Source organism: Quercus lobata, chromosome 10 (genome assembly GCF_001633185.2).
Source record: "Quercus lobata isolate SW786 chromosome 10, ValleyOak3.0 Primary Assembly, whole genome shotgun sequence".
Lineage (NCBI taxonomy): Eukaryota > Viridiplantae > Streptophyta > Magnoliopsida > Fagales > Fagaceae > Quercus > Quercus lobata.
In genome coordinates this window covers 10,415,980-10,438,783 of record NC_044913.1, presented here as the reverse complement: position 1 = coordinate 10,438,783, position 22,804 = coordinate 10,415,980, and the positions used below count along the sequence as shown (strand labels likewise).

The window sequence follows — 22,804 nt, the reverse complement described above, 5'->3', positions numbered from 1 at the left end:
TTTTTCTGGAAAGCCCCGTCGATTTTTATCCAAATGGTATAAAGATAGATACTGTTTGGAATATAGTATAGACAAAGATGCAGTATTCTGTTTTTATTGCTACCTATTTGGGCAAGATGTTGGTAAGCAAGGGGGAGGTGACACTTTTGTAACGAAGGGATTCAAACTTTGGAATCAGAAAGATAAGTTAAATTCCCATGTTGGAGGAGTTAATAGTGCTCATTACCAAGATGTTTAGAAGAGTAATGATTTGTTGAAGGAAAAGCAACACATTCAAAGTGTTTTTGTTAAGCAATCAAATCAAGATAAAATTAACTATCGGATTCAATTAAATGCAATAGTTGATTGCATAAGATTCCTTTTATGCCGGGGATTAGCTTTTCGTGGTCACGATGAATCTCAAGGTTCAAGTGATAAAGGAAATTTCCTTGAGCTTGTACAATTTTTGGGGGATCACAATGAATCTATCAATGAAGTGTTGCAAAAAGCTCCGAAAAATTGCAAGCTTACCCACCTTGACATTCAAAAAGATATTGTGAATGCAATTGTACGTGAAACATCCAAAGCCATCATCAAGGATCTTGACAATGGGTTCTTTTCAATATTAGTTGATGAGTCACGTGATATCTCAATGAAAGAACAAATGGCCCTCGTTCTTCGTTATGTGAACAAAGAAGGAATTATTATAGAGCGATTCCTTGGTATTGTGCATGTAGCAAGTACTACCGCTTTGTCACTCAAGCATGCTATTGAATGTTTACTTTGTGAACATAATTTGAGTTTATCGAACCTACATGGGCAAGGTTATGACGGGGCTAGTAATATGCAAGGTGATATCAATGGTCTCAAAACTTTAATTTTGAAAGAGAACAAATCAGCATTTTATGTCCACTGTTTTGCTCATTGTTGTGAAATTTTAAAATACTCGCAAGTGTACAAACCGTACCGAAGTATAGTTGGACAAGAACGAGGTTGAACCCACAGGGACTTGAATGAATATAGAAAAATTAATTAAACCTTAACCAAATTAATCATAATCTAGTTTAAATAAAAATTGGTTGGTTGCAATAAAATAAACTAAGCAAATAATAAAATTATGCAAATAATTAAACTAAGCAAAGATATAAAGCAATAAAAAGATGTAAACAATTAAGAGAAAGGAATTAAGGTCTTGGAATCCACCTTGTAAATCATATCAGCATATATTTATGATCATTAATTTTTCCCAACTACTGCATGATAATCTAGAAATCAATCTTCCTATCATAGAAAATATCATCATTAAAATCCTTATTTTAAAAATCAAAAGTATGTTCTTCTTCGCTTCATAAGTATAAAATCAAATCATCAATTGTATCAGTAGCCAAACAAATCACAAGTGATATCCAATTTTATAATCAAAAATTAATAAACCAAGCATTCAATTAATTAAGATAAATCCTAAATCATGAGAAAAACATGATTGAACTCATATCTAGAATTCCATCTTAGTCAATTGATATGAAGTAAGAACAATTTAAATCATTAAAGAACAACTATATTGGGAAAAATCAAATCACATAAATATAACCGATAATCCTTAACAAGGTTTCATCCTCAACCCTAATTATAAATTTAGCTACTCATAGTAATTGAAAGAAAACACAAAAATAAAATACTAAACATTAAACTAGAAAAATAAAATAAAATAAAACTAATTGTCATAGAAGAAAACCAAAGAAGTAGCCACACTCTCTATACATTCAGCCCTCAGCCCTAGCACTAGCTTCCGCCTCCCTGAATTTTGCCCTAAAAAGCCCTTAAATAGTTCAAAGAATCCTATTACAAGTTGAATTCTCGTTTGGAGAAAATCCCAGATTTTTAGGCTTCACTTAACCGACTATTTTGGCCCATTTAACTTCAGAATTTGGACTTTTGGTAAACTACAAAATTGTAGCCCTTTAAGTTATTGTTTCAGCCCAACTTGAATCACCTCGATTGGACATCTGAGCCGAAAGTTACGCCAAAAATACTAACTGATATGCAGTCTGGAATCCTAATCCGAATTGGACTTGGATTTGGTGCAAATTTCTTTTGATTACTTGCTCCAATTGGACTTAAATTTAATTGGGTTGGTCTTTTCTTGAATTCATACCTGGCTGGATGTAAGTTGGCTTGATTCAGTTGGCCTAGTCCCACTTTGTTTGTAAAGCCCTTGTTACCTACAACACAAAGATATTATATAATCAGTCACAAAATAACATAAAAGTAAGACTAAATATGTCGATATGTGAGTACTATATTGTATATATTTCATGCACATCAAATACCCCCAAACCTACATTTTGCTAGTCCTCGAGCAAAACAGATAAAGAGTAAAACAAAACAAAGAAATTAAAAACAAAGAAAAAGGAAATCCTAACTAATCCACTTTCGCTGGAATTTTCGATTGCATTTAGCATATGCAGCAAGCCTTTAAACCCCTAGCTTACACTAGTGGACGAGTTGTAGTCTCGTGAGGGTTTGCAGGGAATTTACCCACAAAATTCTGAGAATGAATACTAAAAAAAAACAAATAAATAAATAACTAAACAAAACAAAGAAAATCATCAAATTTTTTTTTTTCAATTTCCTTTTGCAAAGAGGATTAGTTCAAGTTCAAAAACACTATAAATGCTAAAGAAATTTCTCATGCCATCAAAACTCAATGTGAGTGAAAAGTGGTAGCCAACCCAAACATACTCTTAGTTTTAGAATAAACTTGACTCGAATCTCTATTTGAAAGTATGCTTCAACTCAAATCTTTCTGGTGTTATCACTCAACAAATGAAATCACTCTGAAATAGGGTGTTACACTCTCAACAATATATGTGAGCGGAGTAATGTAAGCAAAATCAAATACCTCACATATAAAACACATGTAAAACGCTTAATCAAGAAAGAACAAGTAGTCTCATGAAAGGATGCCAAAAAGAATTAATACCACACCTTTTTCTTCTCAGTCATATCAATATCTGAACTACACAATCTTCAAGATCAAATAAGGACTTTATTGGGATGTAATGTAAGGTAAAAGTAAAGGGAATGAAATAAAAATGGGTGAAGGTAAATAATAAGAAGTGTTTTCAAGATTTGTCGGAATGTCAACTCTTTTTGGAATTTCCATTCAACAATTTTTTTTTAACTCTTCTTCTTCAAAGCAGTACTCCTTCCTTACATTTCACTTCTCAAAATTTGATGAGAACCCTTTTTATTTTCTTCTTTTTGACACTTTTTTATTTTTTTTGAATTTTTTTGAATTTTTTTGAATTTTTTTTTCTTCTTTGAATTCTCACACAAATCACCACATTGAAACAAACTGATCAAATTCCATCTTGAAATACTATGGATAAGGGATTTAAGAAAGAAAGGCTAATTAAAAGGCTCAACGGAGTGACTAGCGATAATGTATCAAGAAAGAAAAAGAAAAACACATATATGGCTCATAGTAGACAAAAATGGCCTAATCTCATCTCTCAAAGACTAGTATAGTTCATTCAATATCAATGACTTCAAAAGATTCTAGTGTGGCATAAAATCATTTTTTTTTCTTGGCCAAAAGAAAGAACAATGAGACTACAACAAGGGAAATATGTTACGCACTTCCAAATGAACTTTAAGATTAAAAACAATAAACAACCCTCCAAAAATAATGATTGGCTCAAAACTCACAGGGGTTACAGTCTCCACATTGTTATCATCAAGATTTTCTAATCATTTTTATCCTTCAACAACAAGTTGTGTCTGAGTGGCTATGTGCATGTGCAATGAATTGAGCATGAAAGCAATGAAATTCTTTAAGCAAGAGTAGTATAATGAACTCAAAACATAAACCTCAAGCTAGGAAAAAGTTTTTGTTTTTTGTTTTTTTGTTTTTTGTTTTTTGTTTTTTTTTAACACAACTAAACAAAACAAAAAGATAGAAATCTATATGCATCCCCCCCAAACCTAAACCAAACATTGTCCTCAATGTTAAAAATGATACTCTCAAATATATGTCTTGAATGAAAAGAGAGCAAAATATGAATATGCAACATGAGAAACTCAAGTAGGAAAAGGAAGGTAAGGAGAAGGAGGAGATGTACCTTAATCAAACCGATTGTTATAAATTTTAATTTCTGTCAAATATCAGCTAGAACAAAAGAAAATAAAATGAAACAAGAAAATAAACACAAATATTAATCTAAAATCAGAAAATAAAAAAGAAATTTTTTTTTTTTTTTTGCAAAAAGATTTAACACAACTGGAGATCAATCCTGATAAACAGGACCATCCAAACCCCAACAACACCATGGAGATAAATAATTCATATTATGAATGGACTAGTCCAATGATATTGTAACTTACCTGGGTCAAAAACATGTTGAGAAGCTTTTGCAGTGTCTTCCAAGTGAATTCTTTGCATAACCACAGAAGCACTAATACCCTTAATATCAGCAATTTTCCAACCTATAGCTTCCTTATGCTCTTGAAGTATACGTATCAATTGGTGTTCCCAAAAGTCACCCAACTTTGGTGGTTCTACAATAGATGGGAATGGGGATGAAGAAAGTGGAAGAGGGATCACTTTTGGCTGCCAGCTATCAATACTTAAGAGAGGAATAGAATCCAACAATGCATTGACCTCCTCAATTGATTTTTCAGTATCCAAATTGCAATCAAAACGGGTTAAGCAAGTGTTTGGGGGATCCTCACAACTTGATTGTAGGAAAGTATCATGGACTAGGCTCCCAATCATGTTAACCTCACATATATCCTCATTGTCTAGTACTTGCTTACTTATGTAAAAAATATTAAGCTCAACAGTCATATTCCCAAAAGAAATCTTCATCACACCACTCTGACAATTGATCAAAGCATTGGATGTGGCTAAGAAAGGGCGACCCAAAATGACATGGATTTGTGTACTGGCATTTAGAGCAGGCTCAGTGTCTAACACAACAAAATCAACAGGAAAATAGAACGCATCCACCTTAATTAGCACATCCTCAACAATACCTCTAGGGATTTTCACAGACCTATCAGCTAATTGAAGTGTCATGGTTGTGGGTTTCAACTCCCCCAAACCTAGCTGTAAGTATACTGAATATGGCATTAGGTTCACACTTGCCCCCAAATCTAGCAAAGCTCGCTCAATGAGATGATCCCCAATCCTACATGAAATTGTAGGAGATCCAGGGTCTTTGCATTTCACTGGATATTTATTCTGAATGATTGAACTAACTTGCTCTGTCAAAAATGCCTTTTTAGGGACATTTGTCTTTCTCTTCATTGTCACAAGATCTTTTAGAAACTTAGCATAAGCAGGAACTTGCTGAATTGCATCAAGAAATGGAATATTAATTTGCACTTGCTTAAAAACCTCTAAAATATCTCCAAATTGTGCACTTTTCTGAGGACTGATTAAACTTTGAGGGAATGGAGCTTTAGGAACAAACCTCCTATCCAGGGGAGAACTAAGATCCTGAATTGGAATTGAGGTTGAGTTGCCCTTCTTTTCTCTATGATCATCCTGTGAACTACGAGTTCCCTTTTCCTTTAACACAATATTTTCATCATCCTCCACTTCTAGCATTTTCACTTGATTATCAACTTGCTTACCAGAACTAAGGGTAGTAATAGACTGAACAAATTCACGTGCATGCGTAGAACTAGAAGAACCATTAATTGCATACTGCCCTTTTGGGTTAGGTATAAATTGACTAGGAAACTTTCCTTTTTCCCTTTCTCCAACTTGGGTTGCTAACTAGCCAACTTGATTTTCCAACTTCGAAATAGCTTGAGTATTCAAATGGGTGGAACTTTTTATCTCTTGAATGGCTTGGCTAGTTGATTGCATGAAAGTTTTGAGAGACTCCTCCAAAGATGATTGTGGTCTTGGTGGTGCTACAAACTGAGGTGTTGATTGAGGAATGGGAGGATATGCTTGAGTAGGTGGACGAAATTGACTTTGTTGATGCACTTGTTGTCCACCTATATTTGTGGGGGAATGGTTCTGCCTCCAAGAGAGATTAGGATGATTTTGCCAATTTGGATTGTATGTCTCCGAAAATGGACTAGCAAGTGGTTTTCCATAATTATTTAGTGCATTTGCTTGCTCAGTATAAAAATCAGGGTAACCAGCTATGGAGGGACACATTCGTGTTGTATGCATAGGACTTGCACAAATAGAGCATGTTTCACTTTGAACTTGATTGACAGAATTCATCCCTCTACCTAAAGCTAAAGCTTCAACCTTACGAGTAAGATTGTCCAACCTAGCTTTTATGTCTAAATCTTCACTGACTTCATACAATCCTACTTTCTTAATTGCAGGGGCACATCTCTCTTTACGATTGGAAAAATCCCATTGTTGTGAACTTTCAAAAAAATTCTCAAGAAATTTGTATGCCTCATCATCTACAAGACTCAAAAATCCACCACCATTCATGGACTCAATCATGTTACGATTTGTCTGAGTCAAACCATTATAAAAATATTGTACTAGTCTCCATGTTTCAAAACCATGATGGGGACACTTTAAGATCAAGTCCTTAAATCTCCCCCAACTCTCATAAAATTTCTCTTGTTCATCCTGATAAAAATCTGCAATTTCTCTCCTCAAAGCATTGGTCTTGGCCATTGGGAAAAATTTAGAGAGGAATTTTGTGACCAACAGTTCCCATGAAGTGATAGATCCAGGTGACAAAGAATTAAGCCATGCTTTTGCCTTATCCTTCAAGGAACAAGGGAATAAACGCAAGCGAACAGAGTCATCAGTGAAATTCTGAAACTTACAAGTAGCACAAATCTCAAGAAAATCCTTCACATGCATATAAGGATCTTCTTTATCCAATCCATGAAAAGTAGGAAGAAGGTGGATTATCTGTGGCTTCAAGTCAAAATGTGCAGCAGTGGTTGCAGGCAATACTATGCAAGATGGAGGGTTGGTGGTTATGGGTGAGAACAACTCCCTAAGAGTTTTTGAATCATCTCCAGTTTCTCCCATTGTGGATGAATAATCAAAACTAACAAGACGATTTTCTTTATCACGTATCCAAGTTCTCATACACCAAGCACAAAGAAATAAATTTTTTTTTCTGTTTAAAAAAAAAAAAATAACTACAACTAGTAGAAGGAAAAACTCAATTAAGACCTAATTTATTTTCCTAACCAAGTCCCCGGCAACAGCGCCAAAAACTTGTTGTAAAATTTTAAAATACTCGCAAGTGTACGAACCGTACCGAAGTATAGTTGGACAAGAACGAGGTCGAACCCACAGGGACTTGAATGAATGTAGGAAAATTAATTAAACCTTAACCAAATTAATCCTAATCTAGTTTAAATAAAAATTGGTTGGTTGCAATAAAATAAACTAAGCAAATAATTAAATTAAGCAAATAATTAAACTAAGCAAAGATATAAAGCAATAAAAAGATGTAAACAATTAAGAGAAAGGAATTAAGGTTTTGGAATCCACCTTGTAAATCATATCAGCATATATTTATGATCATTAATTTTTCCCAACCACTGCATGATAATCTAGAAATCAATCTTGCTATCATGGAAAATATCATCATTAAAATCCTTATTTTAAAAATCAAAAGTATGTTCTTCTTTGCTTTTTAAGTATAAAATCAAATCATCAATTGTATCAGTAGCCAAACAAATCACAAGTGATATCCAATTTTATAATCAAGAATTAATAAACCAAGCATTCAATTAATTAAGATAGATCCTAAATCATGAGAAAAACATGATTGAACTCATATCTAGAATTCCATCTTAGTCAATTGATATGAAGTAAGAACAATTTAAATCATTAAAGAACAATTATATTGGGAAAAATCAAATCACATAAATATAATTGATAGTCCTTAACAAGGTTTCATCCTCAACCCTAATTATAAATTTAGCTACTCATAGTAATTGAAAGAAAACACAAAAATAAAATACTAAACATTAAACTAGAAAAATAAAATAAAACTAATTGTCATAGAAGAAAACCAAAGAAGTAGCCGCACTCTCTATACATTCAGCCCTCAGCCCTAGCACTAGCTTCCGCCTCCCTGAATTTTGCCCTAAAAAGCCCTTAAATAGTTCAAAGAATCCTATTATAAGTTGAATTCTCGTTTGGAGAAAATCCCAGATTTTTAGGCTTCACTTAACCGACTATTTTGGCCCATTTAACGTTAGAATTTGGACTTTTGGTAAACTACAAAATTGTATCCCTTTAAGTTATCGTTCCAGCCCAACTTGAATCACCTCAATTGGACATCTGAGCCAAAAGTTATGCCAAAAATACTAACTGATGTGCAGTCTGGAATCCTAATCCGAATTGGACTTGGATTTGGTGCAAATTTCTTTTGATTCCTTGCTCCAATTGGATTTAAATTTAATTGGGTTGGTCTTTTCTTGAATTCATACCTGGCTGGATGTAAGTTGGCTTGATTCAATAGGCCTAGCCCCACTTTGCTTGTAAAGCCCTTGTTACCTACAACACAAAGATATTATATAATCAGTCACAAAATAGCATAAAAGTAAGACTAAATATGTCGATATGTGAGTACTATATTGTATATATTTCATGCACATCACTCATCAACTTCAATTGACACTTGTTGCTGTTACTAAAAATCACATTAACATTGCTGAATTTTTTTATGTGGTTAGTAATTTAGTAATTGTTGTTGGAGGCTCTTGTAAGAGATGAGATGCAACACCCAACAAAATATAAATTTACATCATTATCGTGTTGAGCTATTCTACACAGTCATAGATATGCAACTTCAAGAGCTTAACAACCGTTTTTCTAAGGCGAATACCGATTTGCTACTTTGTATGGCTTGCTTGAATCCAAGTAATTCATTTGTGACTTTCGATAAGGAAAAGTTGATACGTTTAGCTAAGTTCTATCCCTCTGATTTTCTTGGGACAAATATTTTGGCACTTGACTCTCAACTGCAAAATTATATTTTTGATATGCGCAGCAATGACTTCTTTTTAGAACTTCAAGGAGTTAGTGAATTTGCTGAAAAGTTAGTGAGCACAAGAAAACACGAGACTTATCCATTAGTCTATTTGCTAGTGAAGCTAGCTTTGACCCTTCCAGTTGCTATTGCAACAGTAGAAAGAAGTTTTTCAGTAATGAAATATGTAAAGAATGAACTGCGCAATCGAATAGGAGATCAATGGATGAATGATTGCTTAGTTGTGTATATTGAAAAAGATGTAGTTTGTAGCATTGATAATGAGACTATTATGCAACGATTTCAAAATATGAAAACTCGTAGAAGGTAATTGTAAATTCTATGTATTTGTGTATTTTTTTATTGTTGTTGTTGTCAATATATAAAATTTTCTTTTTATTAGATTGTGTAATTTATGCTTATTGAGGAACACCCTAAAAAGATTTCCTGGAGTCGCCACTGGTTGCATTTTAGTATAGCATGATTAATAGATTCTACTTCATCATTACACAGCGGGCATATGGGATTGAGATAAGGTGCTAATAGTTTTTAGTTGAAAGTTAAATAATAAATAAATAAAAAGTTAAAGATAAGAAAAAATTAAAAGTTAAAAAATTAAAACAGTAAATAATATGTGAGTGGGATGGGATATTGCACCCGTTCCAAATCCAAGTCGTTGGAGAACAGTTTCTCTCCATTGTTTTGTCCATCCATGCTCCCTTGTGAAGTCGTGACAGACTCTACACAGTTGAAGATTTTGAACAAATGTTTTGGATTCTTCAAAGCTTTGTCTTTGTCTTCATCAGCACAGGCCACGTATTCCAGGCTATAAGCCTTATTATTATTGGATTCTATATACATGGGAGACATATACACTAATATATAATTAATGATAATTTCAAAATAGTACATTAGTATTAATCGCTGAGATGATTATTGTGTTCAAGAAAAGCTTTTTTGATTAAGGTGGAGCAATATCAAAAGGAAATAAAATTATTGGATGAAATTTGAGTCAAGATGAAAAGTCGTGGAAAATTGCCTTTATTGTGATTTGGAAAGCTAATTAGGTTTTTTTTTTTTTTTTTTGGAAGAAGAAGAAGAAGAAGAATAAGAATAATGAAAAATTAATTTTGCCATTTCTAGGTTTATTTGGTGTGGAAGAAAAAGCTATTCTTTAGGGTGGAAAGAACGCCTAATCCACTAATCCTTGTCAAAAAAGTAATGTGTTTTGTCCACTAATGAATAATAATTGAAGTCTTATAAATTGATAGTGCTGCAAAGAAATTGATGGCTTTGGCCAATGAAGATTCAGCTAAATTGGAAACTTTAGCAATGAAGTAGTAGAGAGAGAGAAAACGATAAGGAAGAAGGCATGTGGTTGGTGGGGGCATAGTTGCACTTTCAAAAGTGGGGTGGAAACGTAAGAGGCACGGGCTAAAGCAACAATTCACAAATCAATGTAGTTTTTTCTTTGAATTGGAGAGATTACATTTTAGTGGGATTGGAGAAAAAAAATATTTAGACCCCACCGAAAAAAAAAAAAAAAAAAAAGTCACTTATATTAAAGTTTACAAATTGATGAAATAAAGAATGTGATTAAAACCATGTCAATATCATAATAAAATTTTGAATTAGTTTTTTTGTTTAGTATTTACAAATATTAGAATAACTTATCTATTTTTTTATTGAAAGTTATTTTTTTCGTATAATTACTGTAAATAGAAGATAAAAATTAAATAAAATAAAATAAACTAATTAAATTTTTTTTGCTGAAAATACTAAAGTAAAAAAAGTAAAATGGAAAAGACAATTGAGCATTTTAAGCAAAAACATAAGAATGGAACCCACACCCATAATTTAACCTTGGAAGATGACAAAAATAATCATTCCAAGTGCCCAAAAATCATTATTACTTTTCATGCATTAAATCATTCATCACATATCACAAAAATAATCTTAAGATACTAACGATCGCGACAATATGCCCGATTCTCAAATAGGACCGTTGGATTGAAAGACATCACAAGATCAAGTTTTCACGGTTTGCATACATTCACTTGGGTGGAACTGATCACACATGATTAACTGAAATTAATTTTGATTGGCTAATAATTAAAATTAATTAAATGAATTTATGTGTTTGTTTAAGTAATTCTCTTAAATTGAGATTTATTGCATGGGATTAAAATAATTAAGTTGATAATATTTAAAGATTGTAGATAATTAGGCTTTTGAGATAATTATATTCAAAATAATTATTTGAAAAATCCTAATTATCACTTTTGGATAAAGTTTATCATGAAAATAACTCTGAAATTCGTCCAAATACAGTTTTAGACTTCGAAAACACTTCAGAAACGTGCTAATCAAGTAGCAAATTTCAAATTCACATTCTAGGGCACTTTTGACATAGTAAACATCAAAATTCAAACTAGGTTTTTTTCTGGAGAAGTTGTAGAGAATCAAATTTCCCTTTTGCTATTAGAATGTTAGCTTAATCCAAATTTTGAGTAGAGATATATGATCAAAAAACTAAAATGTGTTCAGATCTGAAAAATCAGCTTAATCTAATCTAAATCTCATTTTTTTAGGATTTTCCCCATACGTTTTTTGCTTATTTTTCAAGTTGATTTGACTTAATTTTTAAGAAACCTTGGCTTATTTTCTAAGCAACTAACACCTCTATAAATAGAGGAGGTCTTCCAACATTTAGAAAAAAAAAATGGTTGATACCTCTGATCCCTAGACCCCTTACTCCCTTTACGTTAAAGAAAATCTAGAAGCTCTGCTTTAAGAATTTCTTTTCCTTTAAGTGACCCTATTTTAGATCTCAAAGAGATTCATTCCCTTTGATTTCTAAAATAATCCCCTCTTGTAGAGGACATTCATGCAGGTATGTTTATGGGTGCAACGTGTAGTTGTCAGTGTGCTAATTTGGGGAGTATGCCTTGGCCTAGTTGACCAGGGTGGAGAAACAAGGAGTCACCACCTAGTTTTATGGTCTAGGAACCATGAATATAGTGCCCTTACATGGAAGGACTGATCTTACTACCAGAGTATGAGTTTGGAGTTTAGGTACAATTTTGGGAAAGTGTTAGGCACCCAAAACCACCCGACCTGTGGGTGTGGACACAATGGATGGGAGTCACCACCTAGTTTTTGCAATGGTCTAGGAACCATATATATAGCATCCTCTCGAGGAAGAAACTTTTTGATCTTACTACCAGCGATATGGGTACGAAGTTAAGGTACGGTTTTGGGAAGGTGTTAGGCACCCAAAACCGCCCAACCCTAAGGTTAGCTTCCTCTCATTGTGTCCTATGTCTTAACCCTATTAAAGGCACACTCAATCTTGTTTTCTAACTCACACATACACTAGCATACATCTAAGCACACAACATGGCATCAATCATCCCTAACCATACATCTATCATGGCAGTCAACAAAAGCCTAACATTCATCTATCATAGCACATCCTAACATACATATAGCATACATGTCATATCATCGTGGCATTGCATCACACCACAAACCCTAATCATGCTCCTATCTCACATCATAAACTCTAACATACATCTAGCATACATGTCAAACCAACCAAGCATTCATCTAACATGAAGTAACATAAACTCTAGCATACATCTAGTATCATGTCATCACATCCTAGGTAGAAGCATATAAAAATCAAGGAAGAAGCAAAGCCAACAAATCATGTCGTCATCCAAGACATTAAGAACACAAATGTATCATTAGGAAGTCTTCTACTTGATCCACAACCGATTTACCTCCATCATTCGGTAACGAAAAAAAAAATCTACCGAGAGCATACTTCTTTTTCAATATCATATTTTCTTGGCAGAATTATAAGTTTTATCATATTAATTTACAAATGATCAATAAGACAATTCAAAAGGGACAAAATTTAGCTACAAAATTGGTTGTAGCTTAAGACTACAAACTCACTCAATAAAATAAATATTACAACATATTTTGAAAATCTAATCATTGAATTACATATTCTTTAAGCTTTTAATACACATGTTAAATTTTGTGTCAATCGGATATTTTGTGCATAATTTTAAATTACAAAAACTTACAATTTAAAAAATTTAAATTGGATCCAAGGGCACTGTACTGATCCTTGGCCCAAGGTATGATTGGATCCAAGTCCAATAAGCCCAATACAATGAATTTGTAAAGAATGGGTTGGAAAACTAGGCTCTAATGAATGACTTAACGGTTAGAATGGATTTTAACAGATAATCAAACAAAAATGGACTGGACTTATCTAAGTAAGCTAGTCCCCGGCACAATTCAAGGAGGTATGTTGTAGTATATATTGATTGAAAAAGGTTACAGATATAGTTCAAGCTGCTACAGTGTTTTCTATCACAAATTTCCAGTCCCTCCTCCATAGAGGGTCTCTTATGTTATATAGTTCCCTTTGAACGATCTTGGTCCTACACTTGTTGATCATCTAAGCCACTACTTGAGTGCTTGTCCCATCAGACACCCCCTCAAGCCCTCTGTGAGTTGGGATAGCCAAGGCAGCACTATTCAGAGGTCTTCTCCACATTAATGCAACCAGAAAGTTAGCTGCAGAGCATTTAATGCAGTGGCAGCAACCTTTCCTTATATATTTCTAGGCTTCCATTCTTCTTGTACATTCATAATGCACGTCCCTATCAGTGGAACTTCCTGGAAGGTCACTTTGAACAATGGGATATACATTGGGTCTGTGCTTCGCTAATCCGAGGAGATACTCCTCCTCAGAAAACCTCCCCCAATCCTTCTATTTGCCACATACTCATGGGACTCTAAGTTTAACACCCTTATCACTGTTTATTCGTCCTCGGACCAACCAACGTCCCCGGCCAAGGCCCAAGGCCCAATATATAATTTTGGGCTCTTATCCTTACAATTTACTATATGATTTATAAGCTTATATTTTGTGCATAATTTTAAATTACAAAAACTTGCAATTTAAAAAATTTATTGATGATATAGCTATTGATCTTTAATTGTCTTGAAATTTTGCAAGCATGGAAGATATAAGAAGAAGATGTAATCCAAGGGTGGATTTGTCAAAATTCACCTCCAATAAAAAGATATTAAGTTAGTTTGTAGACTAAGGCTACAACTAATTTTGTAGCTAAACTTTGTCCATTCAAAAGATAGGAGTGACGAATTTTTTTTTTTTTTTTTGGGAGAAACAAGCACATACACACATACAAGGGTCGGGAAATGGATTCTAATATAAAGGCACAACACAAACTCCACTCAAAAGCCATGTAATTTTTAAGGGTGAGTGACAATTATAATCATCTTTTGTATACTTATCTATTTTTCTTGATGGAGACAGAGTTCTGCTTCATTCATCTCATTGATGGAAGCCTTAGAAGGATTCTTCTCAGTAAGGAAATAAGCAATTTTCACTATTTAGACTGAGATGTGACACTCACTCTCTTTAAAGAGATTCAAGCTCTTAGTTAACTAAACTAGTAATCGGTGCAAATCTTCTTTGGTTTGTCTCCCCCAAGATACAACAGGTCAACAAATGTCGTATGACTAGGCTAGCAGGTAGTTGAATCCAAAGGGCCAATTTAATTCCAAAATTTGACAGCTCCTCCCTTCACCCTCCCTTACACACGTATCTAACCCAATATTTGTTCCAATACATTTTAGCCCAATAATCACCACATTTAAAAACAATAAAATAGTCTCTCTCATTTTTAATGTGAGATTACACATTTTACTAATTATTTATCTTCCATATAAATTTCCACATATTTACATTTAAGTTTCCAGTTTTATTCATTTTAATTATTTAATATTAAAATGCTATAACATACATAATAATAATAATAATATTATTATTATTATTATTAACTAAAAATTGATAGGAGAAAATGAGAGATGATCAATCTTGTTTTGAACAAACCAAACTTGTTTTTGATTTTGGAAAAATAAAAATATCTGATTTTTATTTTAATTCTCAATTTTGAAAACAAAAAATAAAAGTAGTTACCAAACATAGGATAAGATTTTGTTTTGAGTTGAAGACAAATGAGATAAAGGTATTTTGGTCTCATCGGAAAAAATTAACTTGTCGTGAATGTTTCCTTTATCCATATAAACATGATAGATTCTTTTGAGTATAAATTTGACAAAGCTTGTGCTAAATGCTCTCTAAATGTTAATCCAATTCTTAAAAAGAAGAGAAGTGTTACATCTACAACCTTTTCACAATAAATTTTAGGTGGTAAGCTATTGCTAATTTTAATTTATAATGCACTGCTAAAATTACTTTTGTCCATTAGTAGCAGCCAGTAACAATCTGCCACTTAATATTTATTGTGAAAGTGTTATAGACATAACATTTTTCTTGAATTAATTAAGATAATATACAACATTTCTCTCGAATTAATATATATATATATATATATATATATATAACCAAAGTCTCTGAAACTCTCATAATTTTCCACATCAGCACAATATTTAAAAAATAAAAAATAAATCATTATCATTTTTTTTCAAATAAAATTATTTTTGTTTTGTCCAAACTTAACAATGAGTGAAACTCTATCTCTCTAACAAGTCCAACTTAAACTCAAACTCATCATTCTCATTTTTTTTAAACAAAATTATTTTTGTTTAGTCCAAACTTAACAAGGAATGAAACTCTATCTCTCTAACAAATCCAGCTTAAACTCAAACTCATCATTCTCATTTTTTGCTTTTTTTAAATTTTGTTTAGTCCAAACTTAACAAGGAGTGAAACTCAAAAACTGAAACCTCTAAAGCTCTCACAATTTTCCACGTTAGTACAATATGTAAAAAATAAAAAATAAATCATTATCATTTTTTAAAATGAAATTATTTTTGTTTAGTCTAAACTTAACAATGAGTAAAACCCTATCTCTCTAACAAGTCCAACTTAAATTCAAACTCATCACTCTCATTTTTTAAAACAAAATTATTTTTGTTTAGTCCAAACTTAACAAGGAGTGAAACTCTATCTCCAAATTTAATTAATAAAATTCATTATTAAGTGAAATATGAAAGTATCACCTATTTTCTATATACAATAAACGAGGACTTTTACAAAGCAAACGCATTATAAACCAACGTGAGTTCTCATGCAATTGCAGCCGTGCCATATGTAACCACATGGAAAACCTAATCAGTGGCTCTTACCAAATACCACAAACAATCCTATTCCTTTCCTTTCTTAAATTCAATTCTCCACCGCAATCTTAATTCCCCCTATATATATATATATATATATATATATATATATATATATATATCACACGCATTGTACCCTTTTCTTCAATATCTCTATTCCTCTTCTAACTCTTCCATCACTAAGTAGAAGTCAATGTGTCTCTTACATTTAGGTATTTTAGTATTGTTTTCAAATGATTGTACCAATAAAAGTGAATGTGTATAAATTTTATTTAAGATTGCTGCTATTGCATATTGATAGGCCAAGAATGTATTGACCCCTTTGGTAAATTAATCAATTAATTAGCCAAGTGAATTAATTAGATTCAATTACATGCAATAAGCGTGGTAACACAAACAAATCACCAACTAAATTAAATGCAGTTGAAAATAAATTTGACACAAGTGATTTGTTTATAAATGGGGAAAACCTCCAAGGCAAAAACCCCACAGGATGATTTTAATGTCACGACTCCCGAGAATCCACTATTATCACAACAACGATTACAAGTAAAGGAATTCCAGTACCTTATACCAACCTACAGTTGAACCCTTACCCCAATACCCAATTGGACTTGTTCTGTAGTGACAATCTCTCATTTTCAATACACGGCTCTCAGTACGTGACTAACCAATCGATGCACGAATCCAAGTACGTGACTAACCACCAACTTGAGAAGGATGTTGGCTGCAAAATTCTTCAATTCATCAACACAAAGAAGATCACGAAGTTCCTTGGTTACAAAACCCTATAGCGTACAAACGCAGTAGCTTCTTGAAGAGAAAGATGAACTAGGGCAAATTGTCTCCGGTCAAAATATACTTGTGAAAAACCTTTGCATCAAGTTGCACTCACTTGCATCAGCTATGATGGCCCTTAAAATAATCCTTATATATGTTTAAGGTTGTGAGAAAAGAAAGCCTAAACAAATATACACGAATTTGAATGAAATCAGAGCTGAAAATCTGATTTTCGTAAATCTAGATAAATAACTTATCTATAGAGCAGCTATCGAGCATCGGGCAAAAGTTGCCTTTTAAACCTTGATAGATGCTATCTGTCGAGCTAGCTGTTGAGTTTTAAAATCCAGCATTTCTTCACTTGATTCTTGGACAGATTTGCATGGTTTTAACACTTGGACTTGAAACTTTATTTCTTAGAGTATTAAACACATCCAAAATCTACCCAATTACAAGTAAAGTATGTTTTGTCAAAGGATTAGCCAATTCTACATTGACATATGTTCCTAACATGATTCACATATGTCCTAACAATCTCCCTCTTTGGCAATTCGTAACAAAACTACAACAAACAAATGAACATATGAGAGAAGTCATAAATCACTCAACTCATACTCACTTGTTGAATACAATAAAATCTATCCTAACACAAACTCTTGAAAAAATTTGCAAGAAGAGAGTTCATGGCAAGAAAGACTTTGACAACCTGTATTTCTAAAACACTTTTGACAAAACTCATCACGGCATTTTAGTGTGAAACAGAAATAAAAGATTGCATACAATTAATAAGAAGCATGTGCATAAAGAGAGAAAAGAAACAATACATGAAAAGATAGGTGAAAGAATGTAATAACAACCTCAATATATATAACAAAATGAATACAAGGTTTGCTTTCACAAAGTAAGAACAATGTATCTAAAAAGTAAAGAAAATATACAAAAAGTCCTCACTACAACTCTCATAAAAAGAAAACACTCCCCCTAACAAAAATATCTATCTCCTATACTAACTCTGCCCCTAAGAACATGATTACTCTAATATCCAAAACTACTCCTCCTTTTTATCACGAATGACAAAGAGCAAGTAACTCAAGCAATCATCACGTCGTCACCGAAAGAGCTAGCATCTACATCCTCATCATCATCGTCATCGTCGTCGGAGTCACCATCATTGTCCTCATCCTCAAATGCCTCTGGAGAAGGAGAGGGATACGCCACAAAACCACCAAGGCGAGCCTAATGTTGGGCAATACAGCCGACACGGGTGTTCACCTGACATAACTCATCACTGAGTGTGTCCAGGCGAGCATCCATGCGCTAAAACTACGCCATGACCACCTCGAGGGTCACACCACCCACCGATGTGAAGACCACGCCCCCGGTCCCCTTTTTATGTTGTTGGGCCAAACCCATGTGAATGGGTGGAGTCATGTTATTGCCTCTCAAAATAGAGGTTCGACTAATTATATTTTCCCCTTTTGATTAAGAGTTTTACAATAAATTCGCCACTTATTTAAGTATTGGAATAAATTAGAAAACCAAAATTGAAAAATTCCTCATTTTATTAATTTGAAATTGAATTTACATGGATCATAGGAAATTACATGACTTTGGTCCTAAATACAATCAAAGATAAAGTACATGGCTTTGTTTCCTAGTTACAATCTAGAAATCGAAAATTACATGGATAAGCATTTACTCTACTAACCCTTGATCTAAATTCGGAGGCTATGTTACAAGGTGAGAAGGTGTTAGACACCCACCTTGCCTGGTGAAACTGGTCTTCTAGACTATGATGACCAACATTCATATCATATCATCTAATATGATATCAATCAATTTGCGTGTTGAATTTAATGTGTATGCATGTGATAAACCTTAATTAATTTATTAAGCATTTCATTTGAATTGAAAAATAAATTCTAGTGAATGTGTGTAAATGGTGATATCCTAAATTCAAGAATTTAAAAGAATTATTAAACAAACATATTTTTCATGTTTTTGATATGGATTTAAGATTGAAACTAGTGTTATGCAAGAACATATGATGAACAACCAAGAACAGATGAAGAACACATAAGAAAATTTAAGAACATTTAAACATATTCAAGAGAATTTAAATAGTTACTATCATGCTTTAATCTTAAATTCTCATCATGGCAATATAGAAAACAAGTTAGGGAAAGGGATTATACCCGTTGGGGTTTATGCCCTAAAATCCAATTTATTGGCATGTCATAAATAATTAAATTGTTTAATTATATGAGACTATTTATTAATGAACTAATGGGACATTATCTTAGTCCATGAGATGCATAGTATGTGATTTATGTGAAAAGTCACAAAAGATATAAATCATAAATTCTTTGTAAACACAGAATTTTAGTTTGTAGTCGGTGATGAAATTGGACATTTCATCTGCGAAGACTACAACATATCAACTAAGATTATTTGTCTTGAACATAGAAGTGGAGACTTCTAGTTGATATGTTGATATATTTTAAGAGTTAAGACATATTGAACTAGACCACTGTGAGATTTATTATTCTCCTAACGACTGTCAAATGAATAATAAATCTCATGACTTCTATTTACATCAACTCTAAATCCTGAGAGAATAATAGACTTGATCATAAGGTGTAAGTTGCTTTGATATATCAAGAGTGAGATCTATAAGATACGATCAAAACCTCAGTATGTTGCGCAACCGCATTTAATATTGATGAAACATATATTCTCAAGATTGAATTCATAATCTCTTAACGGAGATATAAATTATTCTCTTGAGATAAGTTTAATGGGTTTGGTTATTCAGAGTGTTGGGCCCAACCACTTTAGTAAGGAGTTACTAAAGTATATATTTATGAAATTGGATTTCATAAATATATGATGAATAACATAAAGGATTAAACCAGGTACTCAATGGTTAAGATGTAGTAATTTTCAAAGTGACAGTCTACATTCATGACTTTGTATTACTACGAATATTTTAATGAAGGGGTTGCATATATAATAAAGTCTTAGGATATAATTTATTAATAAAGCCTAGAGTGCAATTATATTCTTATAGTGGTATTGAATATAATTAATGGTAATTTTGGATTTGTCAAGAATTGACAGAAAAGGCTAAAGCCCATTGGAGCTAGAGTCTTATTTGTTCCCTTTTAGTCCCACTCCAAGCCACATTCTAGAGTCCAATTGGAATGGACCAAAAGACTAGCCCAATTAGATAGTCAGTTATATATAAGGAGAGAAACATACAAAATTTTATAAGTGGTTTTTATTAAGATTATATAAGGAATGAAATCGTGTATATGAGTGTAAGACACTCTTTTATTCTCTCCTTGGAAACTGACTGAGAAACCACACTTCTTGGGCATTAAGTGGAATTGGAGTGAAGATTAAAAGTGTTCCCAAGTACTTACAATCTTTTGTTTTGAATTTCACCGTACCAAGATACACTTTCTATTCTTTGTTCTATAATTCAAGGTTACATGTTATCTTTCATGAATGAAGTAGATCCGTGTTTGTTGCTTCCACTGTGTGTTTTGTATGAGATATAAAACCAAATTTTCTAGCAATACCTTCATGCAAGATCTATACAGTGGAAGAGGAGCCTCTTGGTGGAGGTCCTAAGGGTGGAAGAAAAGAAGAGTTAGGAGAAAAAAAGTGAGTCTTACTCAATACCTTGAGTCTCATGAAGACTAAGATATGACAAGACTACTCTACTTTGCTAGAACTCAAAACAGGAGAAGAGAGGGTTTTTTTTTTTTTTTTTTTTTTGAATAAAAGAGATGGGGGGTTTATACAGTAGTGGTGGAGGAAATATGAATAGAATACCATTTTGTTAGGACATATGTTTTTCACTTTTTAAGAACATATGTCATCCTTTTTATATAATTTGCTAATCCTTTGACAAAACGCACTTTACTTGTATTTGGGTAAATCTAGGATGTGTTTAATACTTCAAGAAACATGTTGTTCAAGTCTAGTATTAAAGCCATGAAGATTGGATCAAGAAACAAATGAAGAAAAACTGTTCATTAAAGCTGGACAGATAGCTCGATACCTGCGAACAGATAGCTCGATAGCTACTCGACACCTCTCGACAGCTAAGCTATCTATCAAGCTCTTCAGTTGATTGTTATCGCAATTTCGATACCTCTCGATAGCTGGTGGATTGATCGAGAAAGCTCCTGTCTCCTCGACAGCTCCTCAATAGCTTCAAGATAGCTATATCTGTCGAAGTTTAAAGCTCGACACCTCCCAATCGATCAAGGTTACGGGAATTTAGATTTTTAGATCTGATTTTCGGCCCATGATGAGATGTATGCGTAGAGTTTCTTTTCTCACAACCCTAGATCTATATAAGGCTTATTTTAGAGGTCGTCACATAAAAGAATACAAGGAGAACATATGCAAAAGGTGATCGATGCCTTATTCTCTCTACAAGAAGCTACTGCGTCTTTACGCCTTAGGGTTTTGTAACCAAGTGCTTCTTGATCGTCATTGTTGATGAAGTGAAGAACTTTGCAGTCAACATCTTCTTCTAGTTGGTGATTAAGTCATGTACTAGGATCCGGACAATTAGTTAGTCACGTACTGGAATTCGTGCATCAAAATGGGTGGCGTTCATATATTGAAGAGTTTAGAGGTTCTGAAGCGGTAGAAGGTTTCTGCTGTAAGTTCATCTACAGATATTATAGAGTTTAGGGACAAAGATTTTGTACTAAATCTGAAACTTCTCTTTTCTATAGTGGATTGCTTTTTGGGAAGGTTTCTCCCTAGGTTTTTTACTGTGAAACTAGTTTGTTTCATTGGTTTTCCTGGGTCATCATATCTTATCTTATTTATTCTTCCGCTGCATGATTTTGACATGATATTGATGTTTGTTTGTTTTAACAAGTTTTATTCATAATAAATCTAATTAACAACTTAAGTTTAAAACTTGTTAATTCTCTCAACCAAAGTCTAAATTTTCCAACACATTTAATGAAGTTTGACAAAGAATCATAAACCTAGACCTTATTTTAACCTTGGGAAAAATCTGGTGCATTAAATGTAGAAATTGGTGAGAGTGAGGAGCAAGCAAAATTCGGTTTTCCCGTAGCTACTATAATAGCCTGTAGAGCCAACTTCAAAAAATCATATCTTACTCAATTTTGATTGGAATTGTCTTGTTATTATACTCAAATTGAAGCCTCGGATGTCTAGTTTCTAGGAAAATTAACCTCATTCACAGATTCAAAATATTTTGAGAGATATTAATGAAATGGTAAGCAGAGGTCATTTGTAAGAAAACAATTTCTGCACAATTAACATTAATAGGTCCCAAATTAGCTCCCAATTAACATTAATAGGCTCCAATCACTCCCATTTCAAACTTAATTAGTTACAAATTTACCCTAATTAAAAGATAATTGTACAAATTACTCATTGAATAATTAATGTTTAACTATCTAATTTATTAGGTGTATGCAACCTTACCATAAAATGTAGTCCTAACCAATCAAATTATAACACATCATTAATATCAAATTAATTATAATTATAACCAATTGGAATCAATTGGTCATAATCACATATAGTTAGACTCAATTTGTGATAGTGCATCTCAGCCATTAAAACTTGATTTGATGATAACTTTCAATCTGATAGTCCAATTATGGCTTATGACCAATCGATTTGATCGTTACAACACCAAGATCATTTTGGTGAAGTGAGATTAAGAATCTAGTGACCAGAATCAAGATGCATATTTTCAAGGTAAAATTACCCTTTTATCTTCCATGTAAGGTTAAATGTGGGTTGCAAAATGGGGTGTTAACAGCTGAGATGAAGAAGGAATGGATATGGATGGAGCAGAA

The 22,804-nt window shown here is 32.9% G+C and overlaps 1 protein-coding gene and 1 non-coding gene across 2 annotated transcripts; one reads left to right on the top strand and one right to left on the bottom strand.

Annotated features, from left to right (window-relative positions):
* Positions 1 to 5,764: 5,764 nt before the first annotated feature.
* LOC115964322 lies at positions 5,765 to 7,006 on the bottom strand. The gene has a single exon (XM_031083657.1). It carries the CDS (start codon positions 7,004 to 7,006, stop codon positions 5,765 to 5,767), a length of 1,242 nt encoding a protein of 413 aa, XP_030939517.1.
* On the top strand, positions 6,519 to 6,627 carry LOC115966143. The gene has a single exon (XR_004086332.1). It is a non-coding gene; the product is annotated as a small nucleolar RNA R71 (small nucleolar RNA).
* Positions 7,007 to 22,804: the final 15,798 nt, after the last annotated feature.

Excerpts from the sequence above, each read along its gene's own strand:
- LOC115964322 (XM_031083657.1), bottom strand. The coding sequence starts at position 7,006 with ATGGGAGAAACTGGAGATGATTCAAAAACTCTTAGGGAGTTGTTCTCA.